The sequence below is a fragment of the Vicia villosa genome, linkage group LG1 (genome assembly GCF_029867415.1).
Source record: "Vicia villosa cultivar HV-30 ecotype Madison, WI linkage group LG1, Vvil1.0, whole genome shotgun sequence".
NCBI lineage: Eukaryota > Viridiplantae > Streptophyta > Magnoliopsida > Fabales > Fabaceae > Vicia > Vicia villosa.
This window is the reverse complement of record NC_081180.1, coordinates 100,964,506-100,989,863: the sequence shown is the minus strand read 5'-3', so window position 1 is coordinate 100,989,863 and position 25,358 is coordinate 100,964,506. Positions and strand designations below refer to the sequence as shown.

The window sequence follows — 25,358 nt, the reverse complement described above, 5'->3', positions numbered from 1 at the left end:
AAAAACCATCGGGATAAAAACCTTAATAAGGGAAAAAGAGTACAACATTATGCTCCCCCTCAACAGAACATATATAGCTCTTCTTTAAAGATCTCGAATGTGACGCATTCCAATATTTTGTACATGCTTCTTAAAAACCGATGTAGGAAGTGTCTTTGTAAAGAGATCTGCCACATTATCACTTGAACGAATATACTGAATATAAACCTCTTTGTTTCTTTCAAGTTCTTGAGTGAATAAGAAAACTTCAGAGGGATATGCTTGGTTCTGTCACTTTTTATGTAACCTTCTTTCATCTGGGTAACACATGCAGCCTTGTCTTCATACAAAATTGTTGGATTATTATCAATTGGCAAACCAGACGCTCCTTGGATATGTCGAGTTACCGGTCGTAACCATCTAAACTCTCTGCTTGCTTCATGAAGGGCAATTAATTCAGCATGATTTGAAGAAGTTGCTACAAGTGTTTGTTTTTGCGATCTCCATGATATTGCAGTGTTACCAGATGTAAATATATATCCAGTTTGTAATTTAGCATTATGTGGATCTGACAAATATCCTGCATCTGCATAACCAAGCAAAACTGGTTTTGTATTGTTAGAATAAAATAAACCAAGATCAGTGGTACCTCGAAGATATCGAAATATATGCTTTATTCCTTTCCAATGTATTTTTGTAGGGCATGAACTGAATCTTGCTAGTAAATTCACTGCAAAATCTATATCGGGTCTTGTATAGTTAACAATGTATATGAGTGCTCCAATGGCACTAAGGTATGATACTTCTGAGCCAAGATCTTCTTCATTACTTTCCTTAGGCCTAAAGGGATCTTTTTCAATATTAAGTGTTCTACCCATCATTGGACTACTCAAAGGATTTGCCTTGTCCATATTGAACCTTTTTAATACCCTTTCTGTATAATTTGATTGATGTACCAATATACCATTTTTTAGTATACTAGATCTGTAAACCAAGACAGAATCTAGTTTTTCCCAGATCTTTCATTTCAAATTCTTTCTTTAAATAATTTCTCGCTTCTTTGATTTCTTTATTAGTCCCAATGATATTTAAATCATCAACATAAATAATAATTATTACAAATCCGGATATTGTTTTTCTTAAAAAAACACAAAAACAAATAGGATTATTCTCATAGCCTTCTTTAAGTAAATATTCACTTAGTCTATTGTACCACATGCGCCCTGATTATTTTAACCCATACAATGACCTCTGCAACTTAATTGCATACATTTCACTAGGTTTTGATGTCTCAGACATTTTAAATCCTTATGGAATTTTCATGTATATATCAGTATCAAGTGATCCATATAAATAAGTAGTAATAACATCCATAAGATACATATCAAGATTGTTAAATACAGATAAACAATTAAATAAAGAAAAGTAATAGCATTCATAGCAGGAGAATATGTTACCTCATAATCAATTCTCGGTTGTAATACGGTGAACTGACTTTTTATCGAAATGTACGGTTAAGCATGAGTCGCCACCGACTTTTATTTTATCCAAATTAATCAGAAAGGCTAAAAGAACAGGAAAAACCTTTTAAATAAAAATAGGGTTCGGGGGGTAATTATGCAAAGGGAAGGTGTAAGGCACCCTTTGCATCCATGGTTTTCCATGGGCTCTTAATTGCTTTGCTCTTTGAAGAAATTTAGAAGAAGTGAATATGGACTTTAGCTCGTAAATGAGCGTAGCCATTTTGAAGGTTTATGAGAAAGAATATGAAAAAAGTTTTAGCCAGAGCAAGGCAATTAGGGGCAATTACCTTAATAATGTAGAAAACAATTCTTTTAGCCTTTTAGGGTGAAAGGGTCTATCCATGCCATAAAAGGGCAGGAAGCCTTTCATTTGGATGTTGAAGGGTCATCGAGAGTTCGTTCGCCATAAGACTGTCCCATGCCATAGAGAGACAATTAGTCTGAGGGAAGAACCAGAATAGCCTTTCGTAGGCAGCCAGAGGATACCTCAGCCTTTTCGTAGGCAACTTCCGAGGGTCGAGGTCATATTGGTGTATCGAAGGCAGCATCATTAGGGTCTTATGACCTTTGCATAATCGAGGCAACATGGCTGAGGTATCCTCGTATTCGAGGGACATGGCTATTCTGCAAAAACACAAGGCAACAGGCAACAAGGCAACAGGCAACAGAGAGGTTACCCCAAAAGTGTTCGTGTGTGCACCAATCACGTGATTTGATTCAGAAATTTATCTTATAATTAGTTATTCTAGGTTAATTTCAGGCTTGCACTCCCTAGAATTACTAACCACAACAACTAATATTAACAATTGCAATAATGGGGAAAGGAAAAATGAAACCAGCGGGGGGAAGGGAAAATGAAACCAGCGGAGGATAATAAATAAATAAATAAAAGCAGAAGAATAAAGGAGATTAACGTTTAGGGTTACCGACTATTCGAGCCTTGACGGTTAGCAAACCCTGAAAAGGTGGGAAAAATAGCAAGCAAAAGTAGGGTGAGTGCATTATCAATTCAGAGTCAATTAGGGTTAACCCTGATAAAAATAAAATCAAATAAACAAATATTTAAAATAGAGAAGAACACTTAGCTTTTAATTTGATCTGATATGGTTGGCGGTCGGAGGAAGCCTCGGGGTTAACCCTGAAAAATGGCAAAGCAAGGGCAGAAAAGTGAATGTAGGCAAGATTTATTTAAAGGCAAACCCTAATTAAAAGGAAACAAAATAAACTTTAAAATAATAATAATTAAATGGAATACTTAGCTTCGGATCTTGATCGGGCGCGTAGTCGGAAGATATCTGAGAAGTCAATCCTGAAAAGAATACACAAGAATAATATTTTAGTGTAGGGCAGTGTTCTTGTAAACCCTGATTCGGGCGTTAAATAAAATTAATATGATTTTATTAAAGATATTTAAATAAATAAACTAATTTTAAATAATAATTAATAAAAAGAAGATAAAATAAATAATATAAATATAATAAGTTTATAAATAAAATAAATAGGATAAATAAATATAAATAAAATAAGATAAATGTGAGTAAATAAATAAATATTAGTAAATAAAATAAATATAATAATAATATAAGTAATATAAATATAATAAGTATTATGAAATAAATAAATATTATTATTATATAAAAAAAAGGATTTTAGAAAACTAGTTTTATTAGTAAAAGAAAAAAAACAAAAAAACAAATATACATATATATTAATTAAAAGAAATAAAATAAAAGAATTATATAATTAAAAATAAAAAAATTGAAAACTTAACTGGGTGATCCAGTGTGGCGCAGCTCTGGTGGTCCATGGTGCACTAGCAGCTTCAGATGCGTTGGATGAGATGATGGCGTGATCTGATGGTTGGAGCGAGGGGAGAGCATGGTAAGACGGTGCGTCTTAATGCGCAGGATCCTGGGAATTTGAAAAGGGTGCGCGCGCAAACCACCCAACCAGAGGATGACACGCATCGTCTTCAACCTCTGGCCCTCACTTTTAATAGCGCTTTTTCTCCAAAGCGCTATAAATTGTCAAGCCTTTAACCTGCAAAATAGCGAATAGGTGCAAACACATACAGAAATTCTTCGCGATGGGTCCCTCAAATTCGTATGAATCTCACGAACCCGGTCATGGTATCAATTGGATCAAAAGGGACCTGTATTAGAAATCCCTAATTTGAAAGTTTGAACCCTAACATGGTGATATGTTCATAACACCATCACAACGCACCAAACTTTCCAGAAACAACAATCATAACATTATAAACATGAATATGCCATTAAATTAGGATATGGATGCGTGAAACTATGCAATCGAAGGAATTTAGAATCGGGCAAACCGTGAGCAATAAGGCTTCGTTCTGGGCTTGCTGATCGAGTGTGATGATTGGAAAATCTTCAGAAACTCCCAAGGAATGTATTGAGATCAATTGGAGGCTTTGAATTGTCTTGTTCTTCAGAATCCGAATCTTGATTTTTCTACCAAAATTCCAAAGCTCTCTAGGGTTCTGATGGCCAAAATTTTTCATCCCCTTGTGATCTGGATTGTTTGTGTATATATAGGAGACTGAATTAGGGTTATAAAATTGGAAGAAATCTTCTTGAATCATTGATTGGAAATTTGGGAAAATTTGATTCTTAAATCTTTCTAAAACTAGCCAATTCCAATCTTTTTCTCCAAGTCTTGCTTTGCACGAAATTTTATGGATTATGTGATATTATTGATGATTGATTATGATTGAAATTGGCTCTTTAATGAAATATTTGATTTTCATGATTTATATAAGTTAATTATCACATTTAAATGATCAAAAAATTTATATAAAATCAAATAAAAGTCAAAATTTCGTGGGAATTAGGTTTGAGACTTTAGATGACTTGTGGATCAAGATTGGGCCATAATTACTTGGGCTCCTTTGAAAAAAATCTCAATTTGAATCCTTTTACTTCATATTTTTCCCTCCAAAATGGTCCAACTTTGACAAGGCATATCTCTCTCAATTTTTGAGGTATGGAAGAGTTATAGGACTTTTTAGAAACCTTAGAGAGTCCTCTAACCAGTGTCTTTGGTCTCATATCAAAATGTTTTTCCATGCTGCTTATATGTCCTTATGAAAAAAGTGACTTTTTGTTGACTTTTGAAAAGGACCTATAATGTTTTGGTCCATATCTCTCAAATGAAGCATTTTTAGACTTGGCATGTGAGAGACAAAGTTGTAGAGAATCAAATTTCCTTCAAAATAAGCTTTGGATGGTAAATTTCTGATGTTCCATGTGAGAGTTATGGCTGGTCAAAGTTCAGTTGACTTTCTTCTATGAACCCTAATTTAGAAACTTTTTGAATTGTTGATTTTTGATCTTTCCTTGATGAACCATGATCAAATGGTGAATGATACTTCAATATTAGGATCTTGACAAAAAAATCAGGAGTTTTGACTTTACTTTGCCCACAGTTGACTTTTAGGTCAACCCAGTCGATTGTTGACTTTCTGAACATTTGAGTGGTTAATCCTTTAAGCTGAGACTTGATACTTGTCATAGAGGTAATGTGAGATACTTTGAGCCATATGGGATGCCTTGGAGCCATTGATTCATTGATTTTCCTTTGAACAAACCAAACCCTAGTTTCTGAGCCTTGTATAGGAGGATGTGTCTTGGAGCTTTATGTATTGATTTGAATTTGTATAAGAGAAATAGTATGGGCAAATTTTGGGGTATGACACCGGTCGATGGTAAAAACCTTGTGCAACGAGACGAGATTTGTATTTGACAATCTCATTTTTCTCATTTCGTTTTCTTACAAAAACCCATTTATACCCGACCGGTTTCACATCTTTTGGTATAGCCATAATAGGCCAAATACTTTTTGATTTTTAAGAGAATTTAACTCAGTATCTATTGCATCCTTCCAATTTTTCCAATCATGTCTATTTTGACATTCACTCATACTTCTTGGCTCTGGATCATCATTTCCATTTATAATTTCACATGCAACGGAGAATGAAAATACTTCATCTATATTCATACCTTTTCGGTTCCACAAAATTCCTATATCAACATAATTAATTGAAATCTCAAGATCATTCTTATTTTCAGTTTCATTATCAATGATCACATTTTCATCATCTTGTGCTTCTTCGAGAGCACGCTTTTCAATTGTGGATTTATCACTATCTAGTGTCTTTTCAAGATCACTTTCAATCAAATTCACCTTTTTTATTCCCTTTTCTTTTTCGGGGATTTTTGTCTTTGGATCTCATAGGCCGACCACGTTTCAAGTGTGCCTTAGATGTACTTGCTACATTATTTTGATTTGAAACCTCAATCCTAGCAGGAACATTTATAGCTGGTACATGTGACTTTGTTACTCTTTTTAAATCAGTAAATGAATCTGGCAATTGATTTGCTAAATCTTGTAAGTGGACTATTTTCTTTACACTTTCTTCTTATGATCTATTGTAAGGGTCCAAATGTAATAAATGAGGTACATACCATATTATGTCATTTTCTAGTTTCTTATCCTATCCCCCTAAAGTTGGAAATATAGTTTCGTCAAAATGACAATCAACAAATCTTGCCTGAAAAAAATCACCTGTTAAAGGTTCAAGATATCTAATAATAGATGGTGATTCATACCCCACATATATATATACCTAACCTTCTTTGAGGTCCCATCTTTGTTCTTTATGGTGGTGATATTGGGACATATACTGCACAGTCAAATATCTTTAAATGAGAAATATTTGGTTCCTTACCAATTGCAAGTTGATAAGGGGTATGTTTATGATCAGTACTTGGCCTTAGACGGATAAGTGCCGCAGCATGTAAAATTGCATGACCCCAAACAGTAACTGGTAGTTTAGTTCTCATTATTAATGGTCTAGCAATATATTAAAGACGTTTGATTAATGACTCAGCTAAATCATTTTGGGTATGTACATGAGGAACATTATGTTCAACAGTAATACCAATTGACATGCAATAATTATTGAATGATTCAGATGTAAATTCACTAGCATTATCAAGTCTAATTTTCTTTATAGTATAATCAGGAAATTGAGCTCTAAGTTTTATTATTTGTGCAAGAAATTTTGCAAATGCCATATCACGACTTGATAGTAAGCATACATATGACCATCTACTAGATGCATCAATTAATACCATAAAATACCTTAATGGTCCTGACGGTGGATGGATAGGTCCACATACGTCTCCTTGAATTCTTTCAAGAAATGTAGGTGATTCTGCCTGAATCTTGCCTAGTGAATGCTTTGTTATTAGTTTGTCAAGAGAGCAAGCTTCACACGGTCTATCATCTTGTGTAAGTTTTAAACTTTTCAATGGATGACCATGTGTACTTTCAACTATTTTACGCATCATTGTTGAACCAGGGTGACCTAAACGGTCATGCCATAAAATCACAATTTTGGGATCTTCTTTTACTACTAAATTGCATTCAATTTCATGTATATATGTGTAATGTAATCCAGAAGGCAATTTTGGTAGTTTTTCTAAAATTTTCTTCTTTCCCAAAACATTAGAAGTAATATTAATGTATTTCATATTAACTTCAGTTGTTGTTTCAGTATCATATCCTTGACGGTATATGTCATTAAAACTCAACAAATTTCTCTTTGCCTTTGGAGAGTATAAAGCATTATTAATGAAATTTTTTGTCCCGTTTGGTAATACGAACATAGCATTACCTGTTCCTTCAATTAAATCTGCAGGAACTGAGATTGTATTTATTATACCTTTAGTGGGATTTATTTTAGTAAAATATTCCTTACTTTTGAGGATTGTGTGTGTAGTTCCACTGTCCGGAATGCAAAGGTCTTTGACATGTTCCATGTCTAACCTTCTTAAAAATAAAATTAAGATTAATTATAGTAAATTAACAACATATTTAACATTATTATTTCATACAAACTTAAGATACACCTTAACAACATACAAATTGTTAAGTAGATACATATTTCAAATATAAAAACAAGCACACCAAACATTATTCAAATACATATTTTAAAAAGTTACTTAATTTTTTTTATCTCCAACAAAGTCAGCAAATTCAAAATAGGTATTATCATTTATGGGTTCAATCTCATTAAAATTCACTTCTTTTCTCTTTTCTTCAACATATGCCATTTGTCTTTTACACAAATGTTCTGGTGTTCTACACACCTTAGACCAATGGTCTTTCTTTCCGCATCTGTAACATATATCCTCATAATTCCTTGAAGGACATTCTTGGATATACTTACCCTTTCCTTTGCGATTCCAATTATTTTGGTCATATCTAGGGAATCTATAACTATTCACATGACCTCGTCCACGTCCTCTACCACGAAAATGGTTTCGACTGTGGAAAAGGTTTCGACCATGAAATCCTCCTTGACTGTGACTATCAAAACGAGCATGACCATTATTACCATCAAAACGAACATGACCACCACGTCTCTTAAGACGATTAAATCCACCGCGCCCACGATTAAAGGTTGTGGCATTAGTTTCAGGATATGGCACTGTTCCTGTGGGTCGTGCCTGGTGGTTTTTTATTATGAACTCGTTATTTTGTTCTCCCACTAGAAGGACTGCAACTAATCAGAATATTCAGTGTATTCCCTCATTCTATATTGTTGTTGCAATAATACCTGAGATGCAAGGAAAATCGAAAAAGTTTTTTCTAACTTATCTTTTTCACTTATAATTTTGCCACAAAATTCTAGCTGTGATATAATTTGGTGCATAGCAGAATTATACGCATTGACAGTTTTATAATCTTGGAACCTTAACTTGTTCCACTGATCCACTAATGAGGGTAACAGGACTTTCTTCTGATGTCCAAATCTTGCTTTAATTTTGTCCCATAAAATCTTGGAATCTTTAGCATTTGAATATTTTATTTGCAATCCATCATAAAGATGGTGCTTGATTATTCTATTTACTTTTGACTTTCTCTTTTCCATTTCATCTGGATCGTCTGTCGATTTTCCAGAATTCTCTCCTTCAAGAATTTTGTTAAGTCCCTCACATGTAAGGTACTTTATTAAATTGTTGTTCCAAGTTATGAAGTTGTCCCCAGTTATGCTTATAATTTTGAATTGATGCTTAAGATTTGACATGGTTATATCTATAATTCAGATGAACATAATTAATATTTAAAATCAAAAGTAATATCAATTTATTCAGTTACAAAATTCATGACTACATATTATTCAAAAACCTCTACTGACAAACCAAGCTAAGATCAGTAATGGTAAGACGATAATTATGATTAAAGCTACAAAATCATTACCTAATTCTTCACGCTTGATAATACTGACAACAAACAACATAATTACAAGTAGAGTAATGAACAAAATAAGAAATTTAGCCATTTGAAAAATATGGATAGATAGTTTGAGAATGGTGTGAAAGTTATGAAAGAAGTAGAAGTATTTATAGAGGTAATTTTGAAAAAAATGGTCGTTATATTGCCGTTTGGGAAAGGAAAAAGTTAAGTGTGATAAAAAAAATATTTAGTCAAATTTTAAGTGTATTAAATATCATCTAGTAGTTATAAGTGTTGGAGATAATTATAATCTATGACATATAAGGTAAATGAACACATATAAAAATTAGAATGCGTATGGGGTTTTTAGACCTCCACTGAATATAAAAGAATATTTGCATTAGGAGTCTCAGACTTCTATTAAATATAAAAGTTAGTAACTGCAAATGGGGTTATAAACCTCCACTAAAATATAAAAGTTAGTAACAACATATGGTGGTTTTTAAACCTCCACTAAATATAAAAGTTAATAACAGCATATGATGATTTTTAAACCTCCACTAAATATAAAAGTTAGTAATAGCATATGATGGTTTTTAAACCTTCACTAAAATATAAAAGTTAGTAACAACATATGGTAGTTTTTAAACCTCCACTAAATATAAAAGTTAGTAATAGCATATGGTGGTTTTTAAACCTCCACTAAATATAAAAGTTAGTAATTGCATAAATATAAATGTTAGTAATTGTATATGGGGTTTTATACCTCCACACAAAATTTATAATAAAAATAGTCAGACTTATTATAGAGCACTTGACAAGTTGCTAGTTTTCTATAACAAGGAGTAAAGTAATAACGATAATGATAATAGCCACTCTAGTTATAAATCACTTGACTGGTTGCCAGTTTTCTATAACCGGGGCAGATGAAAATATTAATAAGATTAAAGAGGTAAGTATAGAATATATACCTAGTGTACTGGACACTTCTTATAGAACGATCGTACTGATAACGTGTTAAGAAAAGCCGAATATTAGGATCAAACTATAGAAGTAGAGATGTAGAAGAGAGTGTGGTAGTAACTTATTTCACTTGGATAAATGTTGCATTTTCCAATGAACTCACAGTGTGCTATTTATAGCATTGTGATGGCAGATGAAATAGTTTAAGTTACTATGTTAAGTTGACAATTTTGTAGATAAAAGATTTTCACTATTTACAATATATTTCAAAATAGTAATAATAATAATTGATAACAACTTTTTTATTATTATTTTTTAAATATTAAAAATGTAAAGTAATTTTATATTGTTAATCAATATTTTGTTAAATTAGACAAAAAAAATTAAGTTATTTATATGATATGGTAAAATGATATATTTTTTACTAAATTATAATATAAAACTTACATTTTCATTAGACTAATTAATAGTATTTTATACTTAAAATAAAAAATAAAAAATTTCATATTTATAAAAGATGCAGCATATTGAGAAAAAAAATTGATGTAACTAAAAAGATTTTATAGTCAGAATGGTTGGGATTCCATAGCACACTCTCACTTGAATGAGTTCAAAACTTTATTGTGTTTGTATGGGTAAGTTATTGTGTTTGATGTAACTAAAAAGATTTTATAGTCAGAATGGTTGGAATAAGACTTTGTTGTTGTCATTGTTGTTGTTGAAAAAGGAAGTTGTGAAAGTGTTGAATAAAGAAGAGGTGACAATTTTTTTGTTAGAAGTTGTTATTTTTACATGTTTGTTCTTAGCTATAAGTTTTGCATGTTTTATTTAGATTGTAATGTTTTGTTGTTCAAACATTGGAATGTACTATGATGATTCAATGTAGTTAACAATTTTGATATAATATGTTTCTTGAACTAAGTTGTTTACATCAAAATCATCGAAAGAGATCATAACAATGTCATATGATTAACAAGCTTAAAACATCAAATATAAAGACTCAAACTAAAGATCACATTCAATGAGAAAATAGAAAAAGTTTTTTAGCAAAATGTAAAATTCTAAGATTTTTTTATCTTTGTCTCTATTCTAGTGTCAATTTTCTGTACAAAGTATATGTTTCTTCGATTTTTTTTTTTTTGTCTTGGAGGCTTAAGTTGTGCGGTTGAATTTGATTGAGATACTACCTTTGTCTTAGTTTTTGCATAAGCAGGTAATGAGACTTGTCCAATTGAGCTTGTAATGTTGAAGTTGTCTCTAACACTATCTACAATTGTTTATGGATTTAACACTTTAATTTTTCACTTTTTACATTTCACATCATCTTTTCTCTCTTCTACCTAATAATTCAACACTCATTCAATTTTTACTCACTACAATGATTTTTGTTTAATAAAATTCAACACCCTTGCTTGGACATGACCATAAATCTATATTCTTAGGCACAACCAATAAGAAGAGAGTAATTTTTAATTTATTTTTATTTTAATTTTGTTTTTAATTGGATTCATGGGGTGGTTGAGATTACGAAGGAGAGAGAAAATTCTTATTTTTATTTTTTAATTAATTAAAATTATGTGATTGGTTGTGTGTAAAACAATTTCTTAAGTCCGTGTCCACCTAAGAATTTTCCTATTTTCTTTTATGTTTTTGTTTTTGTGATTATATATTAATAACAATTATCAATTGAAATTAAATTAAAATAATTAAGAGTTAAATAATTTTTTTCTAATTTTATAACTTATTTGAATTTTATTTTTCTAATTTTATATTTTAGTAGAATTTTGGGTGTTAAAAGGTTATTATTGGGATCTATTTTACTAAAAAGATTGTTAGTGCTACAAACAAGATTTTACTTGAGGCTAAATAGAAAAATTAGAGAGAAAAATCTCAATTTTTTTCCGTGTCCAAATCTAATAAACCAAGTCTCTATTTATAGAGGAAAAAAATAATAAATTTTGATAAAATAAAAATAAATAAAAACTTGACTTAAAATAAAATAATTAATTTCAAATAATTAAAGTGAGATAAAAATCTATACAATTACAACAACCAATAAGATTTTACAAAGTATTATAGTAGCCTCCACTTCCTCCTCATTCAACATGTTGAATGTTTTCAACACAAATTAATCCACATCATTTTCAACACTTCATTCAACATTCTATTGCAACTATTCAACTATTGAATAATTTTTTCAACACCTCAATTGTACATAGTCTAATATATATACTCCTATAAATTATGTCCATTTAATGGATAAATAAATGGTTCACAGCATTGTCCGTATACCTCTTTTCTGTAAAAGTCAAGGATAAAATTCATTGGACTTTAAGATTTGTTATTGTAACATGTCACGTCATGACAACATAAGATGTCTAATAACATCCATCTTCTGCATGTATACTTCGTTTGCAAATTGATTATGTATGTCTCAAGATCCATGGATGTTGAACACTTTGTATATTTTTTCCCAAATATACTAATATTTTGTATATAATTGAGAATGTGTTATAGATTCATACATAATACATAATTCATACCAATATTATCAACATAATTTAGTGCAAAACTCATACATAATTTAGTTCTACATAATTCTGAATTTAGTACAATGATATCATAATGCATAAACTTCGCTAATTCATGTCATAATTCAATGCTAATTCGTTCCATAATGCATAACTTTTTTAGATTCATACTATACTTCAATGTTAATTCATACCATAATGCAAAAAAAAATTGTAAATTCATGCTAATTTAGTGCTAACTCATACAAATTAAGTGTAATGCTATAAACATAATTTAGGGTAGATTCACAATTTATTACATTGCAAATTTAGTATAGTGCAATGCATTCATAATAGTTCATTCACAACCAAGTACTTGGGCTCTAGTGGAAAACGAGTTTCCACTAAGGACGAATCGTTTGAGTACTACCCGAGTTCGATTCTTGGTGAAAATAAGGTTTGGCGGAAATAAGGTTTGGCCAGTGAGTCGTCCTTGGAACCATGAAACCAGATTAGTCGGTTCACTACGTGGATTGGAACTAGTTGACTAAATTCAAAAATAAAATTTATAATATTCACATACTACTCTTGAACAACTCTTCTTACTTTGTAAGCTTTCATTATATTAATACCACCACTCCATTTTTCATGAGCTTTATATATTTGTCAACTTGATATTTGAGTTCGCTTTTACACTTTATAACATTTTCTTTCCTAACCATCCAAATTTCATAAGCTTCACATTATACTCTCTATTGTGTGTGTGTTCATCTATCAATTTCCTCAATTTTCATGTATCATCACTTGTCACTTTTCTGAATAAAGTAATCAAATGACATCCATCTTTGTAACCAACCCTAAATTTAGATTTATCATTCTTAATAAACCTCATATTCCTTCCATTATGTACAACATAGTTACTACCTCAGTTTCCTACCAAGGATCTTAAAGTCAGTCATCTTAGTTATGACAAATGATGAACAGTGTTGTTTACTACCATCATCATTAAATTCATTTGAAACATCAATGATTAAATTTTTTATATTTTACTCCCCATTATCTCTTCCTCTTGTGAATGTCATCTTCAGATTGTTTCTATCGCTCATATTTACAATATGAATTTTTTTTCCTTAGGTCTTTCACCCTTGTTCTTTTTCTCATGTTTTTTCAGACCCTACCACCTCACCAATTAAAACCTCGTCATTAATTTCAATCTCATCATCAGAATCATCAAACTTATATTTCAAAACATTGTCTCTAGAATCGTCAACATTATCTTGATCCTTAATATTTTTCTCAAAGGTTACTTGGGACTCAACATTGTTTTGGACCTCAATATTTTTATCAACATTAAGTTGGACATCTACATTACCTTGGGCCTCAATATTTTCCTTAGTAATGATGCGGACATAATATTTGTACCACGTTTTTTTTACTAAGAATGTAAAAGTCGGAGTTGATGCGATGATGTAGAATTAAATTTAATACGAGAAAGATGAAGATTGTAGGTTTTGTTCGATGCTCGTAGAAGTTGTTTCCAAAAATTTCAATTTGGATTTTTTTAATAATAATAGAAAACTTAAAAGGAATTAATGATCTAACTTATTTTTACATATTTAATTTGAAAAATATTTAAGTTCAATTATCTGGATCCTCAAATTTTTTAATCCACCTCATAACTTGACTGCCACATCACTAAGTTAACTGACATCTCATCTTTTTTGAAATAGACCGTTAGATAAACTATCTAACCTAAATTAGTATAACTTGGCTCGTTTGCACAAATAAATAAATAAATAAATAAATGTATGTATAGTAAATAATCTTGATGAATAAAGGTGAAAAATCATTTTTGAATATTAAATTTTTAAAATTATATATATAATTAATTAATGTAAATAATTTTTATATTGTTAATCAACTACAATCATTAAACTATTAAATATGCTTGACTTTTCGTATAATTTAACTTTAAGAGTATAAGAGAAATGGTGGTAATATTGCTACACTAAAATTATTTTTAAACAACAATGCATGCAATAAAATTCCTAGTCCTACTAAAGCCATTCAAACGCTTCTAACATCAAGAAAACATTCCTAAAAAATAAACATTTCTCTATTTGCTTTTCTACTTCCCTTCCCTCAAAGTCCTTTTTTTTCCTTCCCTCCAAACCGCAAGCATTAGAGGATGACCTTAATTTCACCCGCAATTGTAGAATCTAACTCAAACATAATCTAAAGCTTAAAAAGTTAAAATAAATAAGTGATTTGTTAATACAATTGGTAAAAACTTTATACATGTTTTGGACAATCATTGAGCAGCTCCCAAGCTAAATTTACACCAAAACGACTCGTCTCATTGCTTTTGTGCAAACTGAGGAGGTTATAAAGTTCATGAAAAGTAAAAGGATATAGGCAATAAAAGATGTTCTACTAAACCCTACCCTGTTTAAACAAAATCTTCAAAGTAGATAAATGGCATTAGTATTGCAAAAGAATGTCATAATTAAGTAAACGTATGCAATTTCTCTTGACAAACCAAAAGAATATCATCATCATGCAATTTTGCCATATATAAACAAGGTATAGAAAGATACATTCCCTTTCTTCAAGAAGTTGTTAGGAACCAGCTCTTCTTCATGTTGGAACTGAGTTGTTATTATCATTACTTTTGTTCTCAGATAAACTTTGTTTCCTTTCTGCCTGAAGTGACCTGCATAACGATTCCAGCTTTTCCTTCTGATTTTTTGTTTTCTCAAGTTGTTTCTTCAAGCGCTCGCGCTGCTCACACAATCAGATCCAAAGTTTCATTAACTCGTTTTCAGAACAGACCAAAATGAGATGGAATGTTTTTTAAGGATCAAAAGTAAAATTGGTAACACATTGCTTTATGATCAAGAACAAAGCAGGAAACACAAACTATGTACCTCATCAACTAACTCTATAAGCGTAACATCCGACTTTTCTGATTTACTCTTCAAAAATTGATTCTCCTTCTTGAGTTCCTTCATTGATTTTGCCATCTGATTTTAACCATAATAAAGGAATTGTACTCATCCAAGTAAGATACGATTCAAGCAAAGATGAACTGAACAAATGAAATATTAATGAGAAATTAAGTTTACCTTCTCAATCTCTTGTTTAAACGTTTCAAATACATCATTGCTCTTTGTCAATGCTTCCTGAAATTCAATGCACGTTTAAGAACACGTAGTAGTAATGTATAAACATATATAAATCAATTTAAAATCTGTTTACCTACAAATCAGTGTTCCAACTTAGAAAATAAAAACAAGACTTTTATGAGAATAATATGCCATATATAGTAAAATAGTCAAATTGTGACAAGAAAATGAAAACAAAAAAAAACAAAAAAACACCTGGAATTGTTGGAATTTCTCTCCATCAGTTGTCAGCTGCAAACGCAAATTCTTCTCGGTTGCCAATAACTGAGATACTTGTTCTGCATATATTTTCATCTGTGACTGTTCGTGAGCCAATTTTTCCTCATGTTGCTTAATTTTTAATTCAGCAATCTGTAGTTCCAATGAATTTTGCTTCAACTGTTGATTGATACACGAAATAGTTAAGTAAATCAGTAACAAAATTTCAAAAGTTAATAAATGACTACAAAAAATGTCAATCATAAGAAAACAAAATAAGCAGCACCTTTTGGGCATGTTGCTGCTCAAGTAGTTCATATTGCTCTGCAAGCTGCTTTAGATTGTTTCTTAACCTGTATTGATATCAAGTCGAATTATTGTAGGCTGAAACCCAAAAAGAAACCAGAACAGAGCACGACTCAAAGAAGAAAATGAAACATTAAATTAAGTATTATCTGGTTGTAAAATATTCCAATGCAGAAATATTTATATCTTTATAAATTTCCAGGGTCTTACATGTCGTTCTCCTTTAGCTGAGAAAGACAATCATCTTTTCGTTCTTCAAGCCTGCTGCTCATATCCTGTAGCAGAGAATAGTTAACAATGTCAATTGTCTCACATGAAAAGAAATTAAAACTTCATTTTATGTAAAATAAATATTTAAACATATATGAAATTGAGAATTATTGTAGTATAAATATCAATTGATTGCTGAAAGGAAGAAACATAACAAATGTGATAACTGTGGTTGCTTTTTGACACATTTTAATAATTGGGAAATGATGTCATATCCATGGGCTGGCTAGAAAACCTGGAACCATATCAAGTAAGCTATGTTCAAAACATTAAATATTATAAACTAGAGATAATGATCAAACCTTGATTGCATCTTGGAACTTGGCTGACAAGTCCAGCCTCAGGTTTTGCCCCTCAGTTGATACACGTTTGCATTCTTCCTGAAGGTAAATATAAATCACATACAGTGCATACAATCACATTAAATTTGAGCTTCAATACAAAAACCTTCATAACAGATCAACAAGAATTTCCCAAAGAAGAGGGAAAGACCACACCAAATGACTACCAAGAATCCCAAAAAGATTGTTCCAGAGGAAAATAAGTGCCATAAGTGCCAATGTGAGGTCCATAAATTGCTAAAATTCCATTTGTTAAATCTGTTGAAGTGCAGCTATTCAAACAAATATTTGACCTTAAGAGAGGGCTTGAAAGTACTCTCTTCATTCTAAATTGTTGTAAATAGTTTATTTTTATCATAGTTATTCTTACTATTGTTAGTAGTAATTTATATTCAGACCTTTAGTCCAATAGTTAAGCCCATTAGATTAGTATAGTCAATATAAAGAGATTAGTGCTCGTACATTTTTCACTCGAAATATATTATTTAGTTTTCACATGGCATCAAAGGTCCCGATCTTGGGGGGTCTTGCTTCCACTTAAACCCTAGCCACCGTCATTGCAGTTTCTTATTTTTTTTCCATATTCATTGCAGTTTTTTATTTTTGTCCGTCTTCATTGCGGTTTCTTATTTTTGTCCGATTTCATTGTGGTACCTTATATTTGTCTGTCTTCATAACAACTTGATAGGAGCTCCTCTTTTTTTCCCCAAGTGGCCTCACGGGGCGACATGAGGCAAAAAGGGGGAAAGAGAGAGATGGGGTTTCTCTCACTTTTGACATAGTGGGCCCCTCCGGGAGGCCCACACAACGGGCTATTAGCACGGTGGTAGAGCGCACCCCTGATAATTGTGTCGTGGTGCCCGGAGTGGGAGGGCTATCAGCCACATCGATAGTTCAAAGTGTTCATCGGTGCCCGTCTTTGGGCGCATCAAACTCTAACCCGGGTAATCCCATTGTACCCCCTATTGATCAAGGTCTACACGGCGAAGTGAAACAAGATGAAGTTTGGGATGCAGTAGACGTTGTGGAACGGAGGAAAGAGGAAGAATTGTGTAACTCCAAGGAATGGAAAGAAAGTGAGTGTCATGTGCTCAAGGTGGAAAACATTAAAAAGTCCATAGGCCAACAAGCGAAGGAAATAACTCAGGAAAGGGGATTAATCCTAGGACGCTGCGAGGCGGTGGAAGATGCGGCAAACTACATTGCCGAAGATGTGGAAGATCTAGCAGAAAATCAACAAGCTTACTTGTGGTTTCTTATTTTTGTCCGACTTCATTGTGGTACCTTATATTTGCCCGTCTTCATTGCACTTATATTTGTCCGTCTTCATTGCAGCTTATTTTGTTTCTCTGCCTTCATTGTGGATTTTTTAATCCAGAAATCAGAGATACTGTTCATCGCTGAGGCATTGTTTACCATAGAGGTACTGTTCATCGCAGAGGCATTGTTCAACGGGTTATTTTTTATTAAAAAACTTGGTTGAAGGATGTGAGCCTTTTTACTACTCTTTGTTGATCTTTTGTTATTCTACTGAGTTAGACACATTCGCATGACATTCATCATTTCTGGTATTTTTATATTCAATATGTCGGAAGGAGGATTGGTTCAACTTCACCGAGATGAAGTAGAAAGGTTGAGATCCTTCCTTAGTAAATTAGAGAAACTAACATGTACTTTTTCTTTGACATATTCAGGTACGTTTCTGTTTTCACTTTCTCTTGGTAAGTCTTAATTTTCTTTTGGATTTAATACCTCAAATAAACCCTATAAGGCTATAACCAATATTGGATACTGGATTCTAGAGCCACTGACTGACTGACCACATGATACCCTTACTCACACTTTTTTTTACTTATTCACCTTGTCCTAGAAACAAAAAGATATTCACCGTAGATGGGTACCCTTATAACTGTAGTTGGTCAAAGAGATATCCAAATAAGCCCATCTAAAATTGTTTTCCTTTTAATGTCTTGCCTCCAAAACTCCTATTGAAATCCTCATTTGATCCTCTATGTGTCCACTTCCACTAATCCCACCTAGAATATTTTGGTGTATGTCGTTTGTCAATATCCATAGTGTGATGGTAGAGGGAAACTTGATCCTAGAGATAGTGTGATGGTAGAGGGAAACTTGTTCCTAGAGATGGTGTGATGGTGGAGGAAAAATTGATCCTAGAGCATTAAAATGTGTCTTTATAGGATACTATTCCACCCAAACAGGTTACAAATGATATTATCCACCATCTCATTAATTCTATGTCTCTCGAGATGTCACCATCCATTCCATGAATACGAAAGTTATTTCTTTAAAACTCATCTTCAGGGGGAAATGATAAGTAAGGAAGATGAGTCTCTTCTACTTCTAGACCTTACTTTTGAACCATAAGTTGAGACTAAAACTATCGGTGACAATGTTGGGAGTGAACTTGATTCTAAAAATTTTTCAACAACCCATAAAGTCTTCCTCACAAGTCTAAACACTATAACAATACCTAACTCTTTATCTGAGGCATTGTCGGAAACAAAATGGAAGGAAACAAACCATGGACCTGGAGATGGAGGTTATGAATAAGAACAATATTTGGAAATTAATTTTTCTACCAAATGGAAAGAACCCTGAACGGTGCCAGATGAGTATACACTTTAAAATACAAGGTTAGTGGACCTATTGAGAGGTACAAGGCAAGATTGGTTGCCAAAGGATTCACCCAAACTTATGGAGTAGATTACTCTAAAATTTGCTCCAGTTCCTAAAATGAATATTATCATGGTGATATATCATCTTTGGCAGTTAATTACAATTGAAAACTTACATCTATTTGATGTGAAAAATGTCGTCTTTCATGGAGAGTGTGAAAAACAAAAACACTATGTTCCTGAATGTGCTTGAGATACTTAGCACTCAACAATAGGTGTAATTTGTAAAAATGGTAGTTACAAAGGTAATAAATGAATATGTGCAATTTATAAGAAAGTAATTAAGCTAACACAAATTCCTAAGATACTTAGAACAATGAACCTTAGCTACTTGGAATAATAAGAATTAATATATTTCAATTTCCAACATAGAGCTTGAAGAAGAGATCTACATGGATGTACCCCCTGAATGTCAATATTGTGAACTTACTACCACTATGTGCAACTTAAAAAAGGCTTTACATGGACTAAAGCAATCACCACGAACATAGTTTGGAAGATTCACCGAAGTTATGGTAGGTTTGGACTTCAAACAAAGTCAAGGAGATCATACCCTATTTCTTAAAAAAATTGAGATAGGGGGAGTAACAGTGTTGTTGGTGTATATGGATGGCACTATAGTAACAAGTGATTACGAGGAGCAGCAATTGTTAGGCGAACACTTAGCCAAGGAGTTTGAGATTAAGACCTTGGGAAAATTGAAGTACTTTCTGGGAATTGAAGTTGCTTACTCTAAGAAAGGAATCTCCATATCTCAATAGAAATACATTAGTAATCTTCTATAAAAGACGAGTAAGACAACATGCAAACCTGCAGGTACATCAATTGATCCAAGTGTAAAGTTGGAGAACCCATAAGAAAATATTTCGGTTGATAAGGAAATGTATTAAAAATTAGCAACACAGCAAATAAAAGAGAAGGCTCGGAGCAAAAAAAATGAGAAGGCAGCTATGAATGTATGAGAAAGGTGAAGAAATAGATGAATATGTGAAGAATGATGATGATTTTGGAAGAACGATGGATGACTTGCCAATTTGTGAAGAAGATGTTCGAAGAAGTTTTGCAAGTTAGATGGCTTTCTTAAACTCAAACTTGTGAGTGAAGAGGAAAAGACAATGTTTCTACTTAAGACAATGTTTCTACTAAAGACAATGTTACAGATCTTCTAACTAAGGTGGTGAACAACAATAACTTTGAAAAGATTATTTTCAAATTGGGAATGATAGATATTCATTCACCAACTTGAGGAAGAGTGTTTTAAATAATTTATTTTTACTATTGTTTGTAGTAATTTATATTCGATTCGAACCTTTAGCTTATTAGTTAAGCCCATTAGATTAAAATAGTCTATATAAAGAGATTAGTGCTTGTACACTTTTCATAATCGAAATATATTATTCAGTTTTCAGACAAAACTTTGGTAATCTCAACACTTTATTTTGGTTTCAAAACAATGGGTGTTTTAGAAAACCAAGATATAATTATCCCTTGGGTCCAATTCCATCTATCATTAAGATGATTTATGTTTACGAAATTACAAGACTGTATATAGTAGAATAGTTATACTTTTGCCAAGCAAAAATGAGATTCCAATGAAAATGAGAATTTGCAAAGTAATTAATGATAAAGATAAGAATATTTTAGTACAAATATATATCAATTAAATAATTTCATAATTTGTGTGAAAAAACCTTAAACCACCAAAGATATGGGATGGAGAGAACTTTAGGAGGGGAAAATCAAACTCAAAAACTATGGCAGGATGGGATATAATGGGTAGGAAAAAAATTAAATGCTTCAGTCTGGAGAAATGAAATATTTTTTTTTATTTTATTTCACTTTTGCAACGCTTTTAGTTTATGTGCTTGAGTAGGATGCTAGTTTTACTTGAGGTGGTTATAAACTAAACGTGAGAAATGGCATGGACAGGCTACCTAACTTCCTTTGTAACCTCCTAGCTAATTTCTATTATTGCTCTCAAATAAAATATCTTTATTGAAAAGAAAAAAAACTTCAATCACGGGATATAACTTTCCAGCAAGTTTAACATGATCAACAGCTCTTAACTGGAATTAAGAAAGAAAATATTTTGAGGTATTCAACATCTAGTAAATCTTATATATCACATGATCAGTTTAAGAGGTAGTGGTGTAACAGAAGATACCATCAGCATTTTATTTTGACGCTGTAACTCCCTGCATAGTGATTCAAGCTTATCTCTGACAGCAAAAGCTACAAACAGAAAGGAAACAGTCAACAACAACAGATTAAGCCCTGCCGTTTGTTTAAGATTCCAAAAAAGTTTCTTTAAAGATATACCACTTTCCCCGTATTACCATGTTTAAATGATCATTGAGAGAGGGAGAGAGAGTGAGTGTGAGTATGAGTGATTATTGATGTTTGCATGTTAGTGTCGTGTCTGTGTGAGTGCTTGACAGAATGCAATATGTATACAAGGAAAACCAAAAGAGCAAAACAATTCCAATTAGAACATAGAAGATACTACTCAAGTGCTCAATTACAAAGGCAATTGCTTAATAAAGTGAAAACCCCTTAAATATCCTAGTATTAAGTTGCACTGGTACGAAGTATGAAGCCCAATAATTTGATTTGAAATATGAAAGTACTGCCAGTATTACTCCATTATCTTTATCATGAATTAGTCATCATGAGAATTAGATGACTGCAATGACAATTGGTTTATAAGCCGACTCAGCAAACTCAGTTATCATGTTATCAACAAATGTGAGCAGGATATTCTACAACTCTATCTTAGCTGACCCTTTATAAATATTAGTATACAGTAATAAATGGTTGATTGATTCATTTGCTGATTTTAAGATTCAGACAGTGATTCTGTTTCCCTCGTCCTCTCAAATACTTTCTTTCACTTTCTCATGATTTCTCTTGTCATTATAAGAAACTTCACAAATGCTCTCCGGGGAATATTTCAAAACCCATTATTCAAAGTCAGATATATTCATTGCAATATACCTGAATCTCTTTCAGCCAATACTTGTTGATACTTGAGTGAAAGCTCTAAGAGCTCCTTTTCTGCTTTAAGTGTACGCTTTGAAACCTTACGCTTTTCACCGGTTTCCTGAAAAATTTAGAAGTTCAACTATTCAGTCTCTCCTAATGTACTCTCATGTATGACATGCCAAAAGAAAAATGAAAAAAACAATCTCATATTAATCAAAAGAGAAAAGTAAAAAAGAACAAATATTTTCATCGAACACTAATCTAATCCACTGTGAGTAAATCATTACTTTCTCAACTAATGTAACCCTCTGAGAGTGATTATTTTGTCCCCTAATATATAACCCTTCGGAATGAATTCTCTACTCTAACAAAATAGAACCTAATCAAACCCTATGAGTCATTATTGAGTTAAACTTGTAAAAATAGTAAAATACTACTATAAACAAGCCACGGAGAGCTAAAGCCTTGTAGAATTGTTGTATCATTCATTCAATAGCCCTAATGTGTATTCTCTAAGAATTCAAAATTATCAGACATTAACAGAGAACTCCAAAATTGTCCTTAATCAATATCATCCTCATAAATATAATCTAACAATTTCATAATCAATTAAGTTACTCATCATTATCCTTCAAGGTAAAGTATACTACACCTACCAATCTAAAACATAGTCCAAATTATTTAATTTTTATTCGTAAAACCAAAAGTAAGGTCTTCTATTTATTTTCCATTATTTCATCCAGCACAAAAAAAAACATAAACTTGCTGGTAGTTGAAAATAATGTGACAGTGGATGGGTTGAGCTACCAAGGACATGTTTAATCAACCATTCAAATTAAATAACAGAAATATAAAAGAGAGGCAAAGGAACTCAGTTACTCAGATATGGTCCAAGAAAAAGGGAGCGGAAAGTTATGTAGCAGAACACAAACTATTTATATAATTATATTTCCAATGTGTGTGGAGAAATATAGGAATTCATATAATTTACTTACTGATTTTTTGTTTTTTGAAGAATCAACTATCCCTGGAGCACATGCATCCTTTAGAGGTAATGCTTTTGTCTCCAAAGGTTGTTTGGCTGCAACAACAATTAGTAATAGTAACAGAACCAGGTCAGATACTAAAATAAGAACTATAAGACATCAATAATACAAAACGGAGATCTGATAGCACGTATTTATAACTGTTAACATAATCATTCCAGTTACTTAGAAACTGTTACGTATGGAAAAAACATCCATTTATGTAAGAGTATAAGAATCAAGAATGTTAAATTAAATGAAAAGATCTGGTTCATCTTTCCAACAGATTTGTTCTTCAAATCATGCACATTCAATTCGATTCAGGATGGGCAAGATTTATAGGAAAGTGGTTTCTTGTTTGATGTGCAGAGTTAGACAAAATGGATAGTTCTGAGAGAGAGAGAGAGAGAGAGAGAGAGAGAGAGGGATTGCTCATTGTATCAACATAAAATCTAGGGCACGTGCCAAAGGGAATACCCAGTTCCATACAATATGGAGACTTTTTAAGCTAAAATACTATACACAAGAAGACTTTCATGGTACTTAAGTTATATACAGTAAATACACAGTATGATCTCAATTTTGACAATGGAGTAAGTAATCAATAAAAGCGTAATAAGAAACCACATGCATTCTTCAAAAAAGGTCCTACCGAACCCAGGGGCTCCGGAAAATTCCATGAGTATGAAAATGAATAAGGAAAGAAAAAGTTTCGCATAGGTCACTATCCCAACATATTGGTTTTGCAAGAAACATAATTTGCTTAATAAAGAACATAAGCCATAGCAGAACATATACAAATAGCCCCCATGAGTAAGTGATCAAGGGTAACACCCAATTGTAGAGTCAACAAATAATAAACTTGATTTTTAGACATCATCAATATGACAATATGTTCAATTTCATGATAAGTACAAATCCTACAAAAAGGGCAATTGAGGGTTAAGATAATTACACTTATCTGAACTTTGACATTCTCCTTGTTGTTTCTCTTTTACCTCAACCTCACAACTTCCGGATGGTGGAGACTCAGAATCCGAACTAGCTAGAGAAGATGCAATATGTGTACCTTCAATATATTGCATACAGCTATTAGAAAAAACCTCTAGTCATAGAGGTCAAAAATACACGAGAGATGATTTTGGTTCACTAAATTAGCTTACCGTCATCGTTTTGAAACTCCTTCTCTCCCGAAACATTCGATAACTTAGTCGAATGACCGCAATCAATAAAACCATCGTCCTTGTAATCATCACAAAGTGGCTTATCTAGTTTGGGAATTGGAATTGCAGGTGCAACAGGCTCTGCAGCTCCCTCAACAAACCCATCTGGCAATGAATCAACTTCAGGAAGATGGTTTGCTTTCGGATTCTGCATTTTTCCTACATCTCAAAAACCCCTTATTAGAACTATTCAACATCAATTTAGTACTCACCTTATTACAAATATTGGAAGCAAATACGTCATTATCACAACAACAACAAAAACAAAAAACCTAAATTATTTTGAAACTTCATAAAGGGTTTTGATAATGTGTAGCAAAAATGTAAAGGATAAATTGGATACAGAAGACGTTAATTGTTGTTACCAATTGAAGAAACGGAACGAGTTAAGTGCAATAATCGGTTATTAAGATTTGAGGTGAAAGAGGGAAAATTAGAGTGAAAACCTAGCGGGAAGAATGGATAAAAGGGGAAGGGAGAACAAGATCGAATAGTGAATGTGGCAATGGAAATTCGTTACCTTGTTTCTATGTGTGAAGTTGGCTAGGTATGATGAATGAGTATGAGTGTGAAGCGTTTGTTAAAAATAAAGTATGAATTCAAAGGATATGAATTATGAACACGAGTTCTCAACAAACAAAAGAAACATTGCAAAATGTGTAGTGAATGTTTTTTTTTAAAGAGGTCTTTTTTTAATAATACAAAATTATCAGCCAATACTTTGTCTTCAATCATCTTGAATGAATACAAAGCTTGCTTCAGGTAGAGTCGATTTACCAGCGATTTGGTCATATACAAACTTTCAAGTTTCACCCATAACCCTGATGCCGTCGTCTCCTTTGATACCTGCCGGAGAACCTTATCACCAAGGCTCAACAAAATTGCGCTGTG

At 32.2% G+C, this 25,358-nt stretch overlaps 2 protein-coding genes across 3 annotated transcripts; both read right to left on the bottom strand.

The window, feature by feature from the left end:
- Positions 1–84: 84 nt before the first annotated feature.
- On the bottom strand, positions 85–890 carry LOC131650301 (secreted RxLR effector protein 161-like). The gene is made up of 2 exons (XM_058920015.1): positions 287–890; positions 85–167 (listed from the first exon to the last, which is right to left on the bottom strand). Exons 1-2 carry the CDS (start codon positions 888–890, stop codon positions 85–87), a joined length of 687 nt encoding a protein of 228 aa, XP_058775998.1.
- A 13,587-nt stretch (positions 891–14,477) lies between these two features.
- Positions 14,478–25,117, bottom strand: LOC131643718 (uncharacterized). 2 transcript variants are annotated; one of them, XM_058914019.1, is made up of 13 exons: positions 24,988–25,117; positions 24,408–24,626; positions 24,200–24,313; positions 23,215–23,300; positions 22,232–22,337; positions 21,402–21,469; positions 16,503–16,580; positions 16,141–16,205; positions 15,911–15,977; positions 15,622–15,804; positions 15,367–15,423; positions 15,169–15,264; positions 14,478–15,022 (listed from the first exon to the last, which is right to left on the bottom strand). In XM_058914019.1, exons 2-13 carry the CDS (start codon positions 24,619–24,621, stop codon positions 14,879–14,881), a joined length of 1,278 nt encoding a protein of 425 aa, XP_058770002.1. In that variant the 5' UTR covers positions 24,622–24,626; positions 24,988–25,117; the 3' UTR covers positions 14,478–14,878. The 2 variants fall into 2 exon arrangements, with proteins under 2 accessions (XP_058770002.1, XP_058770001.1); XM_058914018.1 differs by lacking the exon at positions 24,988–25,117 and adding an exon at positions 24,833–24,966.
- Between the last annotated feature and the right edge of the window lie 241 nt (positions 25,118–25,358).